This window comes from Benincasa hispida, chromosome 12, assembly GCF_027475165.1.
Source record: "Benincasa hispida cultivar pf3 chromosome 12, pf3_genome.v1.1, whole genome shotgun sequence".
NCBI classification, from domain to species: domain Eukaryota; kingdom Viridiplantae; phylum Streptophyta; class Magnoliopsida; order Cucurbitales; family Cucurbitaceae; genus Benincasa; species Benincasa hispida.
The window spans coordinates 12,704,100-12,728,874 of NC_143489.1; the positions used below are offsets into that span (position 1 = coordinate 12,704,100).

The 24,775-nt window shown below is 38.2% G+C and overlaps 1 protein-coding gene across 1 annotated transcript; it reads right to left on the reverse strand.

Annotated features, from left to right (window-relative positions):
- Positions 1 to 10,851: 10,851 nt before the first annotated feature.
- Positions 10,852 to 11,220, reverse strand: LOC150031776 (uncharacterized). Its single transcript, XM_090308277.1, has one exon. It carries the CDS (start codon positions 11,218 to 11,220, stop codon positions 10,852 to 10,854), a length of 369 nt encoding a protein of 122 aa, XP_090164403.1.
- Positions 11,221 to 24,775: the final 13,555 nt, after the last annotated feature.

Here is a 24,775-nt window from a genome sequence, read left to right on the forward strand (position 1 = left end):
CTGAAATTCATTTAGGCTAAAAAGAACCTCACCTACGTGTTATTCATCAAGGCAATAGGCGTGGTCATCTCTCCTGCACTCCTTTTACCTAACTCATATCAGCTTTGGCTTCTTTTTGTTAGCTTCCTTCTTGATTTGGGCCTGAAACATTAAAATCAATAAAACTGATATCAGACCATATCAGGATCATCAAGAAAGCTTTTATTGGAGCTTTAAGATTAAAAAATTTAAGTAAAATGGCAGTAGTAAGGATTGAAATAGAAAAGTTCGATGGTGAGGATGATTTTAGCTTATGGAAAGCCAAAATCAGAGCCATCTTCGGCCAATAGAAGGCTTACAAGGCCTTTTTAGATTCATCAACTCTTCCAACCACGAATACAACACAAGAAAGAGAAGATATGGAGTTGGCAGCTTATGTGAAAGAAGGGATCAAATCCCACAGCGGAAGTGTTTTATTAAAACGCCTTGCATCCCATAAATCGATTTTACATTAAACAAAATCATTATACAAAATAGAATATATAAACATGTAAATTAGCATGATGTAGAGAAAAGATTAGAACAATTCTTACCTTTTGTAGATTCCCAAGTGCCATGAAAATCCTCTCCAAGATCCAACAAACGGATCTCCAACGATCTTGATTATGAACAATTTCTTGAACAATCTCGAATATTACTACGAGAGTAACCTCGTTATTCTCTGGGATTCTAATAGAGCGATAGTTGGTATCCAACTATTGGGAGAGGGAGAGGAGAAAAAGGTTTTGAAGAATAGAGAGGATTTTCTTTATGGCTTAGAGAAAATTCAGTATAATAATACTAAGGTGTGGTGTATTGTCAATCTTTCTCTTTGGTGTAGAATGTGTCTTATATATTACCAAAGGACCATAGGAAGGTCTTTATGCAGAGAAGGGCCAAGCTTTTTTCCTAATATTTTTTTTATAATTATTTAAAAAATACTTATTTAAGTAATTAGTCCATTTAATTAAATAACACTTATTTAATTAATTAGCCGAATTAAATAAAAAAATTTTAATTTTAATTTTCAAAATAATTAAATAACTATTTATACATTAAACCTAATTTAATGTATATATTTAATTATCATATGACATACCTGAGATGAGAAAGATGATGATTGGTTCCTATTTGTCAAATTTTCCTTGAGATCCCCACTTGAAATTGGGGTGGTCCCTCCATCTTTGGTTGTAAGTTTGACTCTGAGGGTCATATTTCCTTTAAAAGCCTCCAACCACATTGACTTGAGCTTGGGGACAAGCATCAGATGAATGCCTCAGCATACCACAAGCTCCGCATGTCTTTATTTGAGGGACTTCACCTTGCGCAATCTGTGTAACAATAACTATTTATACATTAAATCCAAGTTTTGGTTGTTTTTCGCCATACGGGAAATCAATTGTTGAGCTTCCATCGGCGTCTTGTCGGCAATAGCTCCTCCCGCCGCCAAATTGATAGCATTCTTGTAATTAGAGAGCAAACCACTATAAAAATATTGGATTTGTCATTGGTAAGAAATTTGGCGATTAGAAAAACTAGCACACAATTGCTTATATCTCTCCCAATACTCCAACAAGGATTCCCCAAAATTGTTTTTATCCCATAAATTTCTTTTCTAATTGTATTAACCCTAGAGGTCGAGAAATTTTTTTCAAGAAATTTATTTTTGAGGTCGTTCCAAGTCGTGATAGATTCGGGGGCAAGTAATACAACCAATCCTTGGCCCTATCCTTAAATGAAAAAGGAAGAGCCCTAAGGTTTAGTTGCTCCTCAATCATGGTCTTATAGCGCACACACCATGTGAGAATCTTTTTTATGCTTAGGTGGGTTCTCTCCTGGAATTTCCTTGAAAATAGGTAACAAGTAGATCAAACTGGACTTGAGCTCAAATGACACGGTGGTCTCCGAAAAAACGATGCATAGAGGTTGTTGGGCCATGTCCAGCTCAGCCAACTCCCTAAGATTTTTCTCTCTAATTTCACCTATGGTAGCTTCTTCCTCTTGTTCTATTGGATCGTCCAAACCTTGATGATCTTCTTCAAGCGGTTTTTCTCTTCTCCTCTCCCTTCGAATTCACCTCTCCTCTCTAGTGATCTCTGTAAAAAAAAATTAAGCTCAAAACTTCCGGAGGAGCAGGTCATACACCAAAGGAAGAATAATCACACACAATATTTTTTTATTTCTTTATGAACTTATTGACCAATTAAACCAAATAATGAATTCCTTGGAAAAGGTGGGTTTTGGTTTGTAAAAGAAAGTAAAATGAAGATTCTTATTATTTTAAGACACAAAATTGAGCACAAAATATACTTGTAAATTCTTTATGAAAAGATTCTTGGGAAATATAGTCATTAGATGTAGTTCTATCATCGAATTCAAAAATATTATGAAATTTACACAATCCTACAATATAGTACCTACTAGCCCAATTAGTTAATCAAGAATTGCATTCCAATTAACCCTAAATTAGTCAAAAAACTTCCGTGACAACAATTATCATGTTTTTATCCTAATTTGCATTAAATTCTAGTATTTTTTCGTTGTGACATTTTTAAGTTGAAAAGCCTAGACTTAAAGACCGATTTATTGAAAGATTCTAAATTAATTATTCATGCAAGAATTTAGAAAAAGTCTTCATCCATTACAAGAAAATCTAATTTTTGCAACTTAATCTACTATTATGCAAGATAGCCATGTAGAACTTGCTAGCAAGAAATTGAGAGTTCCGAGTCATCAATTCATCACAATTAATTTCTATTAAAAATTCATATAAGAATCAACCAAGAATTGTGCAATTCATAAGATTACAAAATTCTCAAGTACTAAACCTAATTGATATTTTCCAAGAGTTAAGACTTACCTAGCCTTGCATGATGTTGATTTCTTCAATTAATCTAAAGGAATTACAAGTATAGAATCAAAGATTACAAAATTATCTAAAAGAATGGCGAAATTTGGGTAGAGTTTCATCAAGATGCTATAAATTTCTCTAAATAATGGTCTCTTGTTCGTGTAAAAATTGAAACTTAGATTTTATATCTAGGCCGCAACATTGTGTCTCTACTATTGAGTCTTGCAACGCTCTTATCGATCTAGACCTCGAGCGTTGAGTTGAGCGTTGTAATGCTACTTCGACGTTGGCTTGCGGTGAGGCGTGTGCATGGAAACTTGATTTTTTTTGTGAATCTTTGTAGCATTGCAATGCCACAGGTTAGCGTTGCAACACTATCCTGTTTTGAAGTTACTGCCTTCAAGCATTGTGTAAGAGCATTGGGCTAGAGTTGTAATACTGTTGACATTGGCAGATGTTTCAAGAGTGACATTTTGGTAATTTTAATGACTTCTTCAATTTTGATGCTTCTACGCTCCATTTTGACACCAATTTGGGGATTTTTTCTTCTAAGTGACTTCTTTAGCGCTTAGGATGATTTTACCTATAAAACGAACATTTTATGCATAAGAATTGTATAAATATAGAACTAGGGATAGAAAACTAACTGGATGTCCGCATGACACCCATGAGGGCAAGCCAAAACCAAGACAAGAATCATGATAACGCAAGAAATAATTGATCGCAACTCCATTACCATAATAAGTCATAAGGCATGAGTTAAGGCTGAAAAAAGTGTCTCGCTCGTAGTTGGATGTCCGCATGACATCGTAAGGGCAAGCCAAAATGAAGGCTAGACACTTGGACGCAAGATCACAACAAAAATAACAAGGAGAAATTTTACTTTGTATTATTCAAAACCCCATTTCTGAAAAATGAAATATGAGATTAATGTGGAAATGAGTAAAGAATTTTTGAAGATTAAGCTTGCGGCTTCTCAAGTTTGGAAATAATTTCAAAAGGAAAAGGAATAAAACTCAAGAAGATTCCAGTTTAGCAATTTGAGCAAAACACTTTGAGGGGTCTAGGCGACTAATCAAAGTGATCGAGATTTTAAGAAATCTTAAGTATATGCTTGAGGACAAACATTGTTTTAGATTTAGGAGTATGATAACTTGTAGAAATACAAGTTATTTTATCTCTCTCATCTAAAAGAATAAAAAAAAAAATCTCTAAAAGTGCGACATTTTTGCTAAAGAATTTATAAAGTTGCTATTTTAATGCAGAACGCCTACTGATGCAATCAAACAAGAAATATCAGAAACAAAAGCACGATCGCTTAACCAATTAATGCGACAACTTTAGGTGATGAAGCATGATATGATATGGGCGGTGGAAGTCAACCCTCAAATTGAGTTGATGGTTGATTAGAGAACTTCGTTGAAGATTCAATGGACTTCTGACGTGTTGCAAGTGGCGCATCAGGGTATGGAATTTAATGTACTTAATCAGCACAATCATGAGTGAGAGAAGAGAAGTCATCCTCAGACACATATAAATACCCAGGCAATTTTCATACAAAATATACGAGGGCTATAAAAATTTTGAGAAGAAAACTCTGTAAAAAAATCCTTCTCGTTCAACCATAAAAACACCCTAGCGAGAGCTTGAGTTTCTTGTGGAAGAAGAGAAGCTCCATTGTTCGATGTTTGAGTGAAGAAATTAGCATTAGAGCCGGAGGGAGCTAGACATTGCACACCATGGCTTGATTCTTTATCCCTTCCTTTATCTTATAGTGTATTTGTGATGTATCGTTAACATTAAAGAGTACAAGTCTGCAATATGAATACTCACCGCATGCATATTGTACTCACCGCATGCATCCTAGAGATACGGTAGTGTGGCTAGATACATTGAAAGGTGTTGGTCGTATATCAAGTGCACTGCTTGAATACATAACTCATATGGTTGCTTAGGGAGTGTTGGTGAAAATTATTCTCAACCCTATCATTGCATGTCAGTATCCAACAACCGCCACTCACACTATTTCACTTAAAGCACAACCATCAATGCATAAAATTTGGATTTAGAATAATACCAAAAATCGACCATTTATGTGAACATTTCATTTGCATTAAGATCTGAGTGTTAGTTCATCGCACATGTGTAAGCAATCCCTGTGTTCGACCCTGGACTTACTAGGACTTTGTTTGACTTACACTTGGGTTCTACTAAGAAAACAAAGCGTTATAACCTCATAACCATTATTCATGTCATCAAATGCGAAGGGCTTTCACTTTGTTTCTGATATTCAATTCTAAATGAAAGATTTGGATGAAGCACGGTTTGTTATAGAGATCCAATTTATTAGGGATTATAAGAACAAAACCCTAGCTTTGTCTCAGGCATCGTATATCGACAAAATGCTTGTCATATATTTGATGTAGAATTCCAAGAAGGTTTTATTACCTTTCAGGCATGAAATAATCTTTTCTAAAAAATAGTGTCGTAAGAAACCTAAAAAAGTTGAGGAAATGAGACAGATTCCCTATGCATCTGCAATAGATATCCTCATGTATATCATTTTGTGTACTAGGTTGGATATTTGCTATGCAGTGGGAATATTCAATAGATATCAATCTAATATAGGATTTGATTACTGGGCAGCAGTTAAAACTATTCTCAAGTATCTTAGAAGAACGAGAAACTATATGTTTGTGTATGGTGCTCAGGATTTGATCTTTGCAAGATACACTGACTCTGATTTTCAAACTAATAAAGATTCTAGGAAATCTACATCAGGATCAATGTTCACTCTTAACGGAGGGGCTATAGTATGCTGACTCTACCATGAAGGTAGAGTATTGATGGCTAGGTGACAGGGCTGGCAGACTGCCTAACCTTCTTTGGTTTTCTTCAAGTTTTTTCCAACCTTCCTAGCTTTAAATCTTCGTAGCACCACGATCATATCCTTACTCATTTCTCTTCTTTTTGGCTAAAAAATAATTAAAATGGCACGAGTGGTTTGAAAAACTCAGAGGCTTTTTTCTGCCATTTATACACAGCCTACACAGTGCCAACACCTACTTCCTTCCCTTTTGACGTGGCGGCAACCTATGAAACTACTTTTCAGCTTTTGCTCGAGGTGTCCTCAACCCAAAACTTAGCCTTGCACCTCCTACTTCTTATATAGGAGGTGTCCTTAAACTTTTCCATGTCATACTTTTTATATAGTGTCCTTTATCAAGCTAAGCCTTTTCCACCTTCTACTTCCATCTTGTGTGAGGTGTCTTTCTCAAGCCAACTCTTCTCCACCTTCTACTTCCACCCTTACCCATTCCTTCTCTTTGAAGTATAATTTATCCATTTCATCTAAAATTCACCAATTTTCCTCAAATTTCATTCCAACCTAATTTCTCAATCTTCCAACTTAATTTTTAACCAATGGAATTTCACACTTAGCTAAATTTAAGCACCTCCACCTAACTTCGAAACGTTTAGTCCAATTTTCTCCTAACTTGACTTTTGCCCTTTTTATATCAACTAATTCTTCCTTAATTTATCCTAATTAATTTCACTTGAATAATTTATATCCAAAGTTACTCTCAACTTCTAAGATCCAATCTTCCCAGCCTCTACCCTTACATAATTAATTCCACCCAATTTCTAACTTTAATTGAGTGAAATCTTAAGTTTAACTAATTAGAAAAATAGGGCTTACACCTTGAATAAAAGAGAAACAAAAAGAGCTCTTTTTGGGCTTGCATGTCAGTGGCAGAAGAAGACAAGGGGTTAGAGAGTTTTGTGGTCTACCTTTTTAACCAGAACAGTGGCCTGGTTATGATCGATCAACATCTTCCTCATGTAGGGCTCGTCCGGTTTTGGCCCCTATTCGTCTGATTTCTTCCCACCAAGCCTTAGAATGGACCCGTGGTTCGTTGGGCTCATCCATGAATGGTTGGAAAGTTGAGCCTTCCTTTGAATTTCTTGTTTTTGGCACTTATTAAGCCTCTCGTGCCTTAGGTGTTGTACGGATCATTTTTAGGTAGTCGAAGAGGGTGGAGGAGGCGACATTTGTTGAGCTGCTCGTCGTAAAGCTTCAAACATCGAACCCGATTCTTGAAACCGAATGGCTCTCTTATGGATGTAGGTTCATTCAATCGATGACGAACGATCCTTCTTGGAAGAGCTCGATGAAGTCTTCAGCTGGAAAAGTTGAAGGATGATCACATATGGAAGTTGAAAAAGATGAAGAATTAGAAAAAGACTTGGGTTGAGTCGAAAGGAATCACTGGCGGTGAGGAGAGTAAGAGTGGACTTCACTTGGGTAGGTCAAAAGGCAGGCGTGAATTGAATGAACGGTAAGTCAATCTATTTATAGGTAGGTCTAAGCCACCAAATTTTAAATGACGCCCGTATCCTTAAAATTTTCCTCTGATGCAGGCGCATTCTTCTTTATTCCTTATTTTCTATCTTCACACTTAAGAGCAAAATTAAAACGTTCATGTAGTTAAATAAACTCCCAGGTAGGTTTCTAGGACATGGTGTTACCTGTGGTCAACTTAAATACCTCTTTCTTAGACAAAACTAGCTTAGACAAAGTCTTTTCAATGAGCAGATAAATCATAAAGTGTCATAACCTTTTTTAAAAAATAAAAACAAAAAATAACATACCTTTACACTAGGGGTTCATACTTACTCCAACTCAATGAGGGAAATTGAGGCTTTTCCTTTATCCATCATTTCACCCTAGTAAGCTTTCACTCACTGTCTGTTGACTTTGAAGATATTGTTATTTTTGTCCCATAGTTCTATGGCACCATGTGAGTAAATCTTGTGGCTTATGAATAGCCTCGACCATCTGGATTTAAGTTTTATTTTTTATTTTTTTGGAAATAGCCTTAGCTTGGAATTAAATACCAACACCTGCTGCACTTCCTCGAACTTAGATGGTCTGATTCTCTGATCGTGGTACATCTTCATCTTCTCTTGGCTCAGTTTCACACTCTCATAGGTGTGATAGCGAAGCTCTTCTAACTCATTTAACTACACCAGTCTTCTATCCTTTGCTTGTCCCAAATTCATATTTAACTTTTTAATTGCCTAATATGCTTTATGCTCTAATTCTAGCGGCAGGTGACACACTTTACCGAATATGATTTGGTATGGCGACATTCCCAATGGAGCTTTGAAAGCTGTTCTATGAGTCCAAAGCGCATCATCTAGACTCAACGACTACTCTTTCCTTAAAAGATCTAACGTCTTCTCGAGAATACTCCCGATCTCCCAGTTTGACAACTTAGTCTTTTGGTCTGCAGATGATATGTTGTGACAATTTAGTTGATGAAGTGGGTCCCTCATCACTAATTAGAGCTCTTGGTGTCCTGTATCTGCAGAAGATGTTCTTTAGGAGTAACTTCTTCATCACCACCTTGGCATCATTAGAAGAAGTTGCCCTCATTTCAATCGACTTCGAAATGTAATCCATTACTGAAAGAATATAAGTTACGAATGATGGTGGAAATGGCCTCGAATTTAATTCGCCATACATCGAAGATCTCGACCTCGACGATGTAATTCATCGACATTGATTCATGCTATGATTACATGTTTTTAAGTCATTTTTTTGCACCTTATACTAGGAAAAATGAATTATTGCATGATTTTTCTCTTGAATTTTTGCTTAGTTTACAAAATTTAGCTCTTGAAGATCTAATAAGGCTTTAATTATGATATTCGATGATTTGGAGCTAATTTGATGAATTTTGGCAATTTTTGTAGTTTCTGCAGGATTTTAATCTGATGCACCTGTAACAGTCTGATGTAATTTTCTAATATTTCTTTTCTTTTATTTATTTCTTGTAATTATTTTTGTTCCTTTCTTCTCTTTTCAGTCGAACTCTATTGTAGCAATGATTTTTTTTATCTAATAAAGAAGTTTATTTTATCAATCATCATGAGTTAAATTCTTCACAGGAGTTCAGTGATGTGAATGCTCTAGGGTCTCTATCGCTTGAATATTGAAACTCGCAACATTTTGTTGTTATTGCATTCTTTTTGTTGACTTTTATCAGAAGTCTTGATAAATTAAATTGGCCACTTAATTTAACAATCCAGTGGAGCTTTAGTATTGAGAAGGCTAGAGTGTAAACAGATCTCACAAAGAGATATGGGACCAAGAGCCTAGGAATAAGAGGGTCACGTCACCTTAGGAATAAGAAACACCATAGGGTGAAGAAACTGAACTTTAATTAATCTAGGATTCAGCTACCCATAGGAACATTCAGTAGTAGCTATGTAAAGCTCCTAAAAGAACTGAATACTAGACCGAATAGGTGTTGCTTTCTGCCTATGCGTATTTCACTATCCTGGTGTGATGTAGCCACATCACTTTTGACGTAGAGTCCGAAAGGTTGAACCATTGTTAGCTCTGTTTGATTACCATTGTTTACTAATTCAACTTAGATTCCTACTCACTCATAACACAATTCATATTGTTACATTCGGTTGCATTAAATTTATAGTCTTGATCAAATTAAAACTACTGCTACTCCTGTGGGTTCGATACTCAGAATACTCCGAGATTATTACTTCTTCGACAGTGTATGCTTACTTAAGCCACACTTATTTGAAATATTTTACCTCTCATACATTTGGTTGATCAGACATTTCATTGCAAGCTGTCAAATTTCCCGTTCTCTAACACTTTTCATATTTTTGAGCGAATTTATGAGCGTCACTAAATAGTGTTGATAAAAAATGACCATTCTGTAATACCTTAGCTGCTATGTTTGTTCCTGTGAAGTGGCCTCCGTATGGAGCCTTTTGACATTCTTCAATAATAGCACCTACTTTTTCTTTTGCAACACACCATCTCCAGATCTGGTCTAGTCCCAATTTGAACAATTAGGGTTCATCCCAATAATAATGTTTGAGATCATAAAAAAAAACTTTTTCAATTTCTGACTAGTGGCTTCTAGTGGCATAACTCCAGCTACTAAGTAGTTGGCGAAATCAGCATACCATGAGACATGGTCAATAGCCAGCAACTGCTCATGAATAAAGGCATCTCTAACTTCATCCGATCTTTTCACCTTTCTTTTCAATCGCAATAAGTGATTGGCTACTTGATTTTCCATTTCTTTTCTGTCCACAATTTTCAAATCAAATTCTTGCAAGAGCAGAATCTATCTGATCAGCTTGGTTTTCATCCTTCTTTGTGAGAAAATACTTTAATGTCGAGTGATCAGTGTGGATAATGACTTGGTCCTTCATAGATAGGACTTGAATTTCTCAAACCGAACACTACTGCAAGTAGTTCCTTCTTTATAATCTTATAATTTTCCTGGGTTTAATTCATTGTTTTACTTGCATAATAAATTGGGTGAATGATTTTGCCCTTCTTCTGGGTTAGCACCGCCTCGATCGCAAAGTCACTTGCATCACACATTAGCTCGAATGGTAATGACCAATATGACTCTACCATGATGGGTTTTCAGTACTTCTTTAAGTTTTTCGAATGCTTCTTCACACTCTTGGTGAAAGACAAATGGCCTATCAACTTCCAATAATTTGCAAAAAGGTCTTGAGATCTGTGAAAAGTTCTTGATAAATCTTCTATAAAAACCTACATGGCTCAAAAAACTTCTCACATCATAACTAAAGAGGGAGTAAGGAGCTTTGAGATAAGCTCAACCTTAGTTTTATCCACTTCCAATCATTGTTTCGATATCTTGTGCCCTAGTACAATACCTTATGTTACCATAAAGTGACATTTTTCCCAATGAAGTACCAGACTTCATAAAATTTTGAAATATTTCTCTATGCAAAGAGAAATCGTCCATGAATACTTCAATGGTCCGCTTTACCAAGTCTGAAATATTGCCATAAAACACCTTTGAAATGTGGCTAGAGCATTGCAACACCAAATGACATTCACATGCGAAGGTACCATAAGGGCATGTGAATGTTGTTTTTCTTTGATCTTCTAGTACAATAGAAATCTAGTTGTAACTGAAGTATCCATCTAAGAAGCAGTAATACTTCTTTCCTACCAACTTGTCTAGTATCTGATCAGTAAACCGTACCGGGAAGTAATTCTTTTTCGTGGCTTTATTGTGCTTTCGATGATCCATGCAAACGTGCCACCCAGTCACTATTTTTGTTGGGAACCATTCATTTTTCTTGTCAGTGACCACAATCATGTCCCCTTTCTTAGGTACATATTCGGCTGGATTCACCCATGAGCTATTGACAATAAGATAGATTACTTCGACATCTAACCCTTTAATGTTCTCTTTACACACAACTTCTTTCATATTCGGATTTGATGACTTTTGAGTTTCAACTGAATTCTTCGCTCCTTCTTCCATGTTGATAGGATGCCTGCAAAATGCATAGTTAATTCCTCTAATGTCAACGATCGTCCATCCAATTGCTTGCTTATGTCTTCCTAGAATTTACAATAATAACTGCTCTACTTTGTCAGCTTTGCAACAATGATTATTGGTCATATGTCGTTCTGACCAAGATACACATATTTTAAATGTGATAGTATTAGTTTTAACTCAAGCTCGGGTGGTTCAATTATTGATGGCTTCAGTGGCTTTGATTCATCGTGCTCTGCTGCTATGTTTGCTGCTACTACTACTACAATGACCTACTTTATCTCCTCTCCAATTTCTTTAGGATTTGCATCCTGAACTTCTCCAATTACTAAATCCTGCACATTATAAAAGAGAACAACAATATCAACAATAAATGAACACTCATCCATATCTATAGGAAATCTCAATGCATTTAACACATTAAATGTGATTTTCTGATCATTGACTCACATAGTGAAAGAGTATATCAGCATGCAGTGGAAGCAACAAGGATCAATAAGCATTCTAATTCATTAATTTTGGATATAAATAAAACATGCTCATACAATAATAAGAGGGTTTCAAGTTTGTAGAACCTCTTGAAACTCGAATTCAGTTGCGAATCTTCTCCAATTCTTCTTGTGAACCACCTCAAGATCTTTCCTACTATTCTCTTGGAGCTTTAGATTGAGTTGTGGGACTCAAAATAAGTTTGAATGAAGAGAATTTGGAGAAGAAGCTCATTGCAGAAGCTTCAAGAACACTTCTTCAACCTCTCATGTTTTCAATAAAACTTCAGCAATTTCAAACAATTTACGTGCTCGATGTCCACTTCAATCTTCACTATTTATTGCAGGATAATCATGCAATGAAGAAGGCTACATGGAGAGCACCTCATGCTTGGAAGATTGAAGCAAAAAACTTAAGTGGGTTTTGAGTGAGCTATTAGAATGATGTCAGAGAAATCCAAATTTCTAATTTCAATATTGATTTCTAAACTCAACTTAATTTCAAAAAATGACATTATTATTAATTTTGCCAAATAAATTTCATAAATTTATTTTCTAATAAAATTAATAATAAATAATTAATTAAACAATTTAATTAATTATAATTAATTTAATATCAAATATTAAATTAATTTTACACAAATTCCACCTTCTTGAATCTCTATTCATGAATTTAATATTTAAATCATATTTAAATATTTAATTAATTCTCCAACATTTAATTCTAATTTGAACGTTTCAAATTAACTTATCACGCTACTCTAAAGCTAATTCATTTACGAGCTAGTAGGGGGACCTCGCGGACCTATAGATCATGGGCTCCAACGATCTGAGATTAATTGGTTAAACTCTTTACACCAAATTAATCCCCTTCATTAACTAATGGGTCACTCCACTAAAGGCTATAGTCGCACTCCCCTCACTGTAGATATACTATGTCCACATGATTTAACCAAAATTAGTAAGTTGACCCTTCACAGGTTGTTCGTAATAACGACTGGGTCAAATGTCTGTTTTACCCCCGAGATTACATCTTATTCGTTATGTTCTACTGATCCTTTAATGAACAATTGGTTTGTGATTCAGTCACTAAACCAAATCCCTTTCAGCCCAGTGAGAGGGCAGGGCCCCTTGTTCAAGACCTGGATTCAGTACTCAAGAGAACAACCTTTCTCCTATTCCTAAATCGGATAAGCGTGAATTCCGTCTTGCACCCTATGTCCCGAGCTATCTACCTTCTCCTACCCTGAAATGGGAGGTTCACCTATGAAAATCTAAGGATAATCTCGAATAAATAGGAGTTCATAGTTAGATCAGGATTAAGATCAAGTTACCTAGGTCATCTAAGTGAAATAGTCAGTCTTATACAGTAAACAATGTTATAAAGTAAGAGTGACTTATTTCTTGATCCGATCTTATGAAAACTCATTGCATAGGACGCCCCCACTCCTCATGTCAATACATGAACGAAACTGGATTACTTCGTTTGTAGTATCTTTACAACAACTTGTAATAGCTATAGAGTAGGCCGCATCCAATAGTGTTACTAGAATAAGGTATCCCATCTTAATCATGTACTATAGATCATTTTAGCTATTTACCGCATCCAATTGTGTAGGCCGCATCCAAGCGAGCGTTGCGACCTGTCCCAACACTATGACAAGGCATGGACTAGCACTATGACACTCTTGTAGAGCAACGCTGTGGTTCTGGTTTAAAAGCCTCCTTCTTCATTTCTAGGGGATTAAAACATCTCCAATCAGCCTCCAGTAGATTTTTCCACCTTCTTACCTCTTCCATTTGTATTTTTCTCTAATTTCTTCCTTCTTCTCATGTAATTAGTTGAGATGGAGCTTGAAATTGTCTTCTTCATCCCCATGGGAAGGTAAGTTCTAGGGTTTCCTCTAGTTTAGGGATTTAAAGGAATTCAATATATTTTTTGGGAGAATTTTTGTATTACAATGTTTATATCTTGTTTATGGATTCTCACTCTGAATTTACCGATTGTGAATTGCATTTTCGTGTATTTGAGTGACAACCAATAATTTTTTTATGTAGTTCCATGCTTAGGATTAACCTTGATTAAGGCAATGAACCATAAAAAGCAAGAGATTAGATTAACATGCTTCATTGTGAAGTTGACCGCATTAAGTAATGCGTTAATCAATCTCGATGTGAAAATCATATTGAACGAGTTAACTAGATGGTGGAAGTTAATTAGTTCATCCTAACGTCTCCTTAAAGCTTAATGCGATTAGTTAATGTGTTTAGTAAACACGGATTTCTCTTATTATGTTAGCTAATTAGATATTAAGCACGGTTAGTTAGAATTCTAACCAATTTAGCTAGGCATAGGCAAGAAAGGTTAAAAATCGATGACCTAAATTACATTGGCAATTTCATTCCTCTAAACTAGTAAGTCTTGATTAATTGTTGCATTTCTATCTTTTATTTTCTCACATTTTACTTTTCATGCACTTCGACTAATCCAATCCATACGTTGCCTCTCCCCTCACCCCCTCCCGTTTTACCACTTTAACTAAAATTGAACTTCGATGAACTAATATTTCGCGCTTCCCTGTGGTTCGACCCCAGACTTGCCGCTTGTACTACTAGTTAGTATAAGTAGTTTTTCTGATGATTTATAAAAATTATTTGATTGGTGGTCTTTTTGGAGCACACCAAAAAGATCTCCATCAAATTGATGTTATTGTTGGGGAAGCCAATTAGTTCTTCATCGTTAGCTTTTAGTTAAAGTTTCTTTTACTTTGATTTGTTATTTTTTTGTGTCAGTTGAGCATGACAAAATTTTTAAATCAATCTTGGACATTCAAAAGTCGAGTTATAGGTCTTTACGACGAGGTAAGTGGCCTTGACCATCATATTGTCGAGTTGACCGCCTTGGTTAGCCACATGACGGAGTGGAGTTCGCAACAAGTAGAGGCAGTATGCCCGAGGTTGCAGTGGATTCCAATACCATACGGTCATTCCAATGAAGGCTATTATGGTCATTTGGATTACGAGCCTTACCATTCTTGTTGAGAGAAGTCTTTTGACAATAGATACTCCGGATAGAAGCAGGCTTGGATGGCTGAGATTTCACAATACACCACTAGTCAACTCATGCTCAGTCTTCAGGGGTTAGGTATGTCTTTAGAGGCTTTGGTTTTGAAGCTTGCTGACAATACTTTTGAGCTTCAGTAGGATAATCTCCATAGGTAGCAAAAGTTCAAGCGCGTCCAGTGATAACGGGCAGAAATGCACGTTATCATAGTACTAAGTTCTGAAACAATATTGGATTGTATTGATAAAATATGTTAGATTTCATCCAAAAAGCATTAAATTCATATCATTTCGGTCGCATGCGGTCATTGCATGGAAACAGTTGATTTTCGTGTTTTTATGCGGAATATGCGTTGACGCAAGGCGAAAAGAGGGATCACAAGAGATCAACGAACGAGCATAGCATTATCGCAATGCTTTGCGGTGATTTATGTTCGCAAACATCTGCTCAAGAAGGATTGCTGCATAGAGCCGGTGCAACTTGGTGGGCGCATCTGGTGAAAGGCATAATTAATCATGATGGGACATAAAGCTGATGTCAGTCGAATCTGAATTAAGTTGACAGCCGCTAACGATAACAACTACATCCAGCTTTTCGGTGACAAATATTCGGCGCATCAGTAAGAGAATTAAAGCCATCCTATCCGTGCAATCATAGGAGAGAAGCCGCCTTTCACCCCGAAGCTCTATAAATATCAAAGGCATCCTTCAGAAAAGCGGAGGATTGTGACACGTGTACAACTAACGATTGTGCAGATTTGACGGTCTGATTGCATAACAGAAGGATTCCTCCATTTTCGAAATTTCCATAACAAAAGGTGGGGACCACAAGGCCGGAGTCAAAGATCTTCACCTATAAATAGCCCCATAGAACTTAGTGAAAAATATCATACTTGATACGGGGCTAATTGATGCTAGATTGTTGAGAGAAAGGCTGAACTGAGTGTTAAACTGAAGAAATCCGGGAAGAAGAAGAGACAAGGCTGAGAGGTGAGTCCCAGCACGATTTTTCCAAATCCCTACCATGAAGGTCTGTGCTCAGATCCCTACTACTGGTTGAGCAAGACTGAGAGGGAAGCTCATCCTTCCGTTCGATCCATCCATACCGGCGAGCAAATCTCCATCCAGATCGGCGCCAAGACGTTAGCGTTTATTTGTATTTGTTTCTAACTCTTTTCATCACTGTATTTCATCTTCTTTATCTCTTCATTCACAAACCATGTATCAGACGCTAAATAGATTTATTAATGTCTCGATCATTTATATTTTCACTTCTCTGTCTATTTCCGTTCTACGAGTAATCACTTTCTTCATGACGTCTTCTTAATCTCCTTGTAGTTAATATGGATTAAATGAGTAACTTAAGTTGTGTTAAAGAGATAAATGCATTTAGCTAAGGCATGCTAGATGGCATCTTCACCTGTGAGAGTAGAAGTGAAGATGTCATTCTGATCTATCAAGAGAAGGTCAAAAGAATGCGTTAACTAAAGTGAGTAGTACTTCCAGAGATGGAAGTAACCTTGCATTCATTACGTTTGTCTCTGTTTCACCACAGACATATGGGAACGAGGCCGATCACTGAAAGGTGTATACTAAGGGAAAACGGAACCGTACTTATAGCTTTAATGTAATTAAGAACTTGCGATGTTTATATTAGTTATTTTCTGCTTCGTACATAAGACTTGCCGCCACATTACACGATCTTTGCATAATCTTCACAGCTAGTCTTGACCTCAATATCTTGTATCATGAAACCTGTATCTTGTATCATCTTAGCTTAGGTTTATTGCACTTTATTTTATTATCTCATTTTTACCGCTTTCCTTTACTTTATCGCAATTTTATATACTTGTACACAACTCTCTTTTAAAATTGAAAAACCCCTGGTCGCATGTATCACAAACATAACTCAATAACCTCAAATAGTCTCTGTGTTCGACCTCGGATCACACTGAGAAACTTACGGTGGAATTATACTTGGTTCCAACGCAAGGAAACTTGTGACAATGCACAACATACTACAAGAACATCCATTAATAACGCACATCTAGAAGTAGTATTGCATTGCATCATCATTCCATCACTTTATATCTTTATCGTTACAAGTTTATGGCACCGTTACTGGGGAACTGGTAACGAGAACATGAACTTGAACCATGCGTGCCTTGTATTGTATAAATTTATCATTACATGTTTATGGCGTTGTTGCCGGGGATTGGTTAACAGTTTATTATTTGAGTATGTTTATGGTATTTTGCAGGACATATCTCGTTGTACTGGCTGTTCAATGTGGAGAGTAGCTTGACGGTTTATGAATACTGGTGCTGAACCATAATTCAAAGCTGACCCTAAGATCGAGCATACCTTTCGTGCACGGGCACGTTAGAATCGGATTAGGCAAAAGTAGGCAGCGAGCATGGCTGATAATAATGATAATGCAGTGCCGGTAGTGAATCAAGGGGCTGTTCGACCAACGTAGGACCCTGTTTTCCTGGTTACTGATCGCAACATTCCAATGAGGAATTATGCGGCACCTAACCTCTATGACTTTTCGCCTAGGATTTCAAGGCCTACTATTGAGGAGAACATAAGGTTCGAAATAAAGCCGGTTATGCTACAAATGTTCCAAAATGTCGGGCAATTTAGGGTCTACAAGGTAAAGATCCGCATGCCCACCTGACCAGCTTTGTCGAAATGTGTGGCAACTTCTCGCTACCTGGCATAACCCCTTAAAGCATAAGACTGTACTTGTTTCCTTACACCTTGAAGGACGAAGCCAAGAGGTGGACTCACTGGAGCCAAACGAGATTACTTCATGGGACCAATTGGTGGAACGATTCATGAAGAAGTTCTTCCAACCGACCGTCAATGCAAGGCGACGAAAGGATGTGCTGAACTTCGAGCAAATGAAGAATGAGACCTTAAGCACCGCCTGGGTGCGATTTAGAAGATTGGTGAAAAACTGCCGCATATCGGGATCCCCGATTGCGTTTTGATGGAGACCTTTTATAACGGCCTGAACAGATCAACGTAGGCATTTGCTGACACCTCCGCGGCAAGAGGTTTTATGGATAAAACGTATACAGAGGCCAAGGTCATCCTTGATCGCATATCGTGGAACATGGATGATTGGATTAATGATGACTATAGAGGTCGAGGCGTCGAAAGAAGGAAGAACAAAACTGCCATTGTCCTTGTGGAGACAATGACCACATTGGCCGCTTAGATGGCCACGGTGACCTCCATCCTCCAATCGATGGTAATTAATCAAGGAGCCATCGCTCAACAATCAGTGGAACCTGCTGCACCGGGTCAAGTGGCCGCATTAAGTTGCATTAATTGTGGAGGGGCTCATGAAGCTGAAATGTGCCCATCGAATCTCCAGCAAGTATGCGCCATCCAGAACAACACCTTCAGCAACACCTATAATCCTGGCTAGAGGAGCCATCCTAACTTCGGTTGGGGAGGCAATCCCAACCAAGGGGGGCCAGTCAACCATCAAAGTGGCAGTAGAGGAAATCCTCCTTTTCACCATAACCAAGGGCAACCAAGGCAATCGCACAACTAGCAACCCTCATCTTCTAACACCTCTGGAAGCTCATTGGAGGCCTTGCTTAAACAATACATGGATAAAAACGACGGAGTAATGAAGGCGCAGGCGTTTTTAATTAGAAACTTGGAGATCCAAGTGGACAGCTGGCATCCGAGCTGAAAAGTAGAGCACCAGGAATGTTGCCCAGCAACTCAGAAGCCCCAGGATCTAATGGGAAGGAGCAATGTCCCTAGGACATTGTGCAGGTAGGTCTGACCGCCTGCTGAGATGTGGATTGCACTCATCTAAAGAAACGCATCTTTCGGTCCATATCTCACAACTATATTTAATTGCTTTCTTTAAATTATGTCTAATTAAATTCTTGAATTTTATCTTCACTCCATTTAATTCGTTTCTTGACTTTATGAATTTGATTCTTCATTTAATTCCTTTGCATTTATTTCTATACCGTCTTTAATTCCTTTGCTTTTTTTTTTTGTAATTAATCTTTAGTTTTAAATGGTGAATGAATGAGAATTAAAGAGAATTTATTGCCGCAAGTGATAGTAACTTTCGTTGATGAAAAAAAAATAAAATAATAAATAACAAAAAAAATAATCAACAACCAGTATGCAAAGCGATAATGGACGCATCTCGACCCAATAAGATACGTGTTGCGTTCACCCAACTTGACTGTATTGAGCCGTGGGGTGTGTTGCGCGTGCATATGTCCTTTGCCCGTCCTTGGCTAAATGCACTATGTTGAGGTATCCTCCAAAAATGTGTTTAGTTAAGGGGTGTTTTACGGGGATGTATGCGTTGTTGCCCGTCCTCTGTGAAGATGCATTTGTGTTGGTGAGCACATTCCGTTAATCTTTATCTTGGGTCCATTCGAATAAAATATTAAAGAAAATTCTTTTTGTAATTTGGGGAGTCCAATCGTGTCATATCCCAAAGCAATGATGATTCTGCAGACGAAAAGACATTTTTTTTTAAAATTCATAAATGAGGGAAGTTTGAACGACGGGGCTTTTGAGCTTCTCGAGGCCTGTCGCCGCAAAAGTCGCGTGGGCCCACTACGGCCCAACCTATAAATAGGACCCTCTCCCTCGTTGTGAAGTCTTTACCTTATTTTGCATTCGGAAACCCTAGTGCCTACAGCATACGGAGCTTTCTTCTTCCCCAGAAACCCAACGAATTTTCAGTTCTTTCAACCAAGCTTCCAACCAATCCGCTTTACCATTAACCCCTTCATCTGACCAAGTCGCTATGCGAGAGGCAACATTTCTAGATGCCAGTCGCAAGCTCACTGCCCAAACCCACACCGTCTCTAGACTCGCTGGGAGAGCCTGGAGAAACCCCTTGGTCGTCCGGCCTCCTCTGTTTAAGAGGGGGCAAAGCATTAAAAGTACCCCTGTTCCAACCCCAGCTGTCTCAACTGAGAGTGAGAAGAAAAGACGCGATGACACTGAGGTGCTTGGCAACATACTAAGCAATTTGGAGCTAGGAGGTGGATTACTTGAGGCAGGGGTTGTAAATCAACCACTGTCCACGGAGGAGGAGACGGTGGTGGTGACGGAAGAAATGGTGATGGCGGAGGCAGTGGTGACTGAAGAAGAAATAGAAAGAGGCATTCTGGCTCTAGAGACTCTTGAGGTGACTGCAACTCAGAAACCTATGACGAACCCTCCAGAATTGCGATGGAGGAGACTATGGAGGCTGAAGTTGCGGTGGAGACTCCTGAAGTTACGATGGATGAGGTTGCACTGGAGACGCAATCAGAAGTTGTAAAAGAGAAAAAGAAAAAGAAGAAAAGTAAAGGGAGAAAGGCTGGTGAGGCTGAATCTTCTCATCATCGCAAGGAGAAGAAGAACAAAGAAAAGAAGGATGATGACGAAGATGAGGGGGCCAAAAAGGAAAGGAAGAAGAAGGAGAAGGAAGAAAGAAAAATACACCGGCGTGAAGAAAGGCACCTAAGAAAAGAAGAAGAAGAGAAGCAGAGGGTTGCGAACCCGAAAAAGGATGGAGAATCAACCTCCGTGAGGGAGGATAGGGGGAAACAGTGCAATTGATGGAGTCAGTGCAACCCGAGACAACGGAAGTGGTTGCGACCGATGAAGAAGACGAAAGAGAAAGAACCCCCCTGATGCAGCGTCGCAGGGAGAATGCGCCGCAAGGGTCTGCTATTGACCATCAAAGACTAATCATTGAATTAGAAGAAGAAGAAAGAAAAAGAAAAGAAAAGAAGGAAAATCAGGAGAAAATGGAGAAGGGGAAGCTCATTATAGCATAAGGAAATAAAAGAAGAAGACTGGAATATGAAAAAATGCACAGTATTATTGAACTTGCAAGGATTAAAGGAGAAATGAGACGTGAGGAGGAACAACGCTTGTTTCTGGCTTCTGAGCAGTTTGTAGAAGAGTTCGAGAGAGAAGAAAGAGAAGAAGAAGAAGAAGATAAGAGGAAGAAGGAAGAAGAGAAGAGGTTATTGCTAGAAGAGAAGGAGAAAAAGCGCGAAGCTAATCTGCGACGCTTACACAAGAAGAAGGGCAAAGAACTCGTAGAGCGCGAGAAAGAGGAAAAATGCAAAGAACGGGAAAAGAAGCAAAGGCAAGCAACCCGCCTTGCGTTGGCAAAAGAAAAGGGCAAGGCGATCGCAGAAAGTAGCGAGCTCGCATTGGCCTAGAAGTGTTCATCAAAGAGAAAGGAGAATGATGACATGCTGATAGAGATGGGCTTCTATCCTACGCCGACACCACTACCTGACCTCATCACAAGTGTGATTGTGGAACATGGCTGGGACTCTTTTTGCCAGTGCCCATCCATCATTGTGCCACAGGTAGTGCGAGACTTCTACCGCAGGCGTCTACACGGAAATAGGGATGCGGTGACCTTCAAAGGAGAAATGGTGTCCTTCAGCACAAGGGACATCAACGAGATATATCAAATGAAGGATAACACTGATGCACCGGGGAACAAGATTATTGATGATACCACGGAGCAGCAGATGGAGGACGCATTGAGAGTATTAATGCAACCAGGCAGGAAGTGGTCAGTTTTACTTAAAGGCATCTATACCCTGGAATCCAAGTCCTTGTTTCCGGAAGGAAGGCTTTGGGTCTACTTGGTCAAGAAGCAGTTGTTCCCAACAACGCATGACAGAACTATATCATGAGATCGAGTCATGGCCGCATACTACATCGCACACGACATTCCAATCAACGTAGGGCGGCTGATCGTAAGACAACTTCAAGCACTGGTAGGGCACATCCGAGGGCAGTACCTCTTTCCATGGATGATTTCAAGTCTGTGCCTGTCAATGGGCGTAGGCATTGATGAAGAGCCCATGCCTGATGTACATGGCCTCATCAATATCAAGATCTTAAGGATGCTCCTCAAGGACTCCCCACACTGCCCCGAGCTACCTACTAAAAGGCCTGCAATCGATTTGAATGCACCGTAAGAACCCAGGCCCAAAAGACAATGCAGAGAAGACAAGGGAAAAGAAAAGGTCCAAGAGTCACCAAAATAAAATCCAGAACCTATGGACCCCCTTCGCTTAGTCATTCGCCTTCCAAGCCTTCCGAGCTCACCCGCACAACCTTCTTCTCCACTACACGAACATTTTACCAACCTTCTTCTTGTCCCAACTTCTCCAATTGTTTACCCAGTAGCCCCAAATTCACCTTCAGTATCATCGCCGCAACCTTCCATCCCACTGCCACAAGTTGATGACCCACACGATTTGGGTGAAGGCACCTCTGCCCAACCCAGACGATGCTGGCGAGATATCGCAAGAAAAACCCTCCATCACCTCCATGGCTGCTGAGTTAGCAGAAATGCGATCCCTCTTCTCTCAGCAACAACAACTCTTTGCTCAACAACAGGCCTTCTTCAACCAGAGATTTGAAGTGGCAATGGAGCGAATTGATGATATTCAACACAGTGCTGCCACATCAAGTGAGGCGCTGATCAACATGCAACATAGTATTTATAGAATCCATATACACCAGAGACAGATTGTGGAGCATAACCAAGAATACTTCAATTTTCTCACCACATATCTTCATGGTTCGATGGTGCCTCTGCATCTCAGACAACACTTAATGTTTGAAGACGATACTTTTGCACCACCTCAAAATCCTCCACCAGATCCTCCTGCCCCTCAACCTTCATCTTTACATTTTCTTCATTTTATACGGCCATTTTATATTTTGTATTCAATTCATTATTTTTGTTAGTTAATCAGAATTCTTTGACTCTTGTACAGGCAACGAAATTTTTGTATTGCGTTGATTTATACTTAATTGTATACTTTGTTAATATTCAATACAATTGAGTACATATTCACTCCTTTTTTTCTGTGCCTTTTTCTTTATCATCCTTTGTCAAATATTTGCAATGTTCTTAATCTTTTATTTTTGCGATCTTCACTACGTTGCTATGATGTATATGTTTATACTTAGAAACATTTTCCATACTTAGTAAATTCTGACTAACACTTAGTTAACTCTTAATTTAGCAGTACTTTACCTTTTATCTTTCAAAGTTCTGCTCAAACCTTCTTTTTGAAGTTTTCTTCTAAGTGTTTGTCTAGTCTATCCAAACAACGCAATGAGAACCTTGCTCATTTTTAAATTTGGAGGTGAGGAAGGTTTGAGCAGATGAGATCAAGAATATGCAGTATTTAAGAAAATGTGGCCATTTTCTAAAAAAAAAAAAAAAAAAAAAAAATTATGCAAAACTCCAATGTCAGCATAAGGGAAAACCTAAAAAATGTTCCCAACCTGACAAGAGTTTAGTTGTGAAAGAAGCCTGCTCATAGTTGGATGTTCGTACGACACCCATAGAAGCAAGCCAAAATGAAGGTGGGTTTCATAGAACAACGCAATATGAAAAAAAAAGGAGAAAAAAAATAAAAGAATGCAAGAGAAAACTCCTCTGAATATCATGAGTTAAAGTTGAAATTGGCATACAACCATAGTTGGATGTTCGCATGAAACCCGTGGAAACAAGCCAAAACGAAGAGTGTAACCATGATCAACAGTCTCTAAATAATTGTCGCAAAGTTTTGACCACCGCATATAGATGCATCAAGTTGTTTTGACAAAGAAGAGATAAACATTCTATTTCAAAACTAGAAAAGCATCTTTGAGCAGAATTTTGTTATATAGAAGAATAAAGTAGGTCTTTGTGAATAATTAGCAAGGATAGAAGGAAATTGCAATGTCAAGTAATGTGCCTAAGTGTAACATTCGGAGCAACAAATCATCGCAGAAATATAGGATAGGAATTGAGCATTATTGCCTTAGTAGAAGATATGCTTGAGGACAAGCATATATCTAAATTTAAGGGTGTGATAACTTGTAGAAATACAAGTTATTTATGCCACCTTATCTAGATATTGCGGCCAAAAGATAGTGAATATGCATCGATTGTATGAAAATTAGCTCAGAAATAAAATAATTATAAAGTATCGCAATTACACCCACTAACATCATTAAGATGGTAGAAGAGGATATTTCTACTTTGTTTTGCAGGAAACCAAGTCACTGCTTGCGATCAAGGTTCAACGAGAAACTGATCAACGCATCTCTGTCACATTGCGCCTGTCAATCAACAATGAAGAGACGATTAACGCAATGACGGCACAATGCGGCAATCGATCCAGAGTTGTATTTCAACTGCATGCGGTAATAAAAACAACACTGCATGCGAGCACCCAATCGAAAGATGCAGTTGAGCAATGCAAAAGCTGAGGATTGTGACACATGTACAACTAACGGTTGTGCAGATTTGACGGTCTGATTGCATAACAGAAGGAATATTTATTCCTCCATCTTCGAAATTTCCATAACAAAAGGTAAGGTCCACAAGGCCGGAGTCAAAGATCTTCACCTATAAACACCCCCATAGACCTCAGTGAAAAATATGATACTTGATACGGGGCTAATTGATGCTAAATTGTTGAGAGAAAGGCTAAACTGAGTGTTGAACTGAAGAAATCCAGGAAGAAGAAGAGACAAGGCTGAGAGGTGAGTCTCAGCACGATTCTGCCAAATCCCCGTCATGAAGGTCTGTGCTCAGATCCCTACTACCGGTTGAGCAAACCTGACTGGTTGAGCAAGCCTGAGAGGGAAGCTCATCCTTTCGTTCGATCCATCCATACCGGCGAGCAAATCTCCATCCAGATCGGCGTCACAATGTTGGCGCTTGTTTGTATTTGTTTCTAACTCTTTTCATCACTTTATTTCATCTTCTTTATCTCTTCATTCACAAATCATGTATCAAACGCTAAATAGATTTATTGAATGTCTCCATCATTTCCATTTTCACTTCTCTATCTATTTCCGTTCTACCATTAGCAGCTTTCTTCATGACGTCTTCTTAATCCCCTGGTAGTTAATATGGATTAAACAAGTAACTTAAGCTGTGTTAAAGAGATAAATGCGTTTAG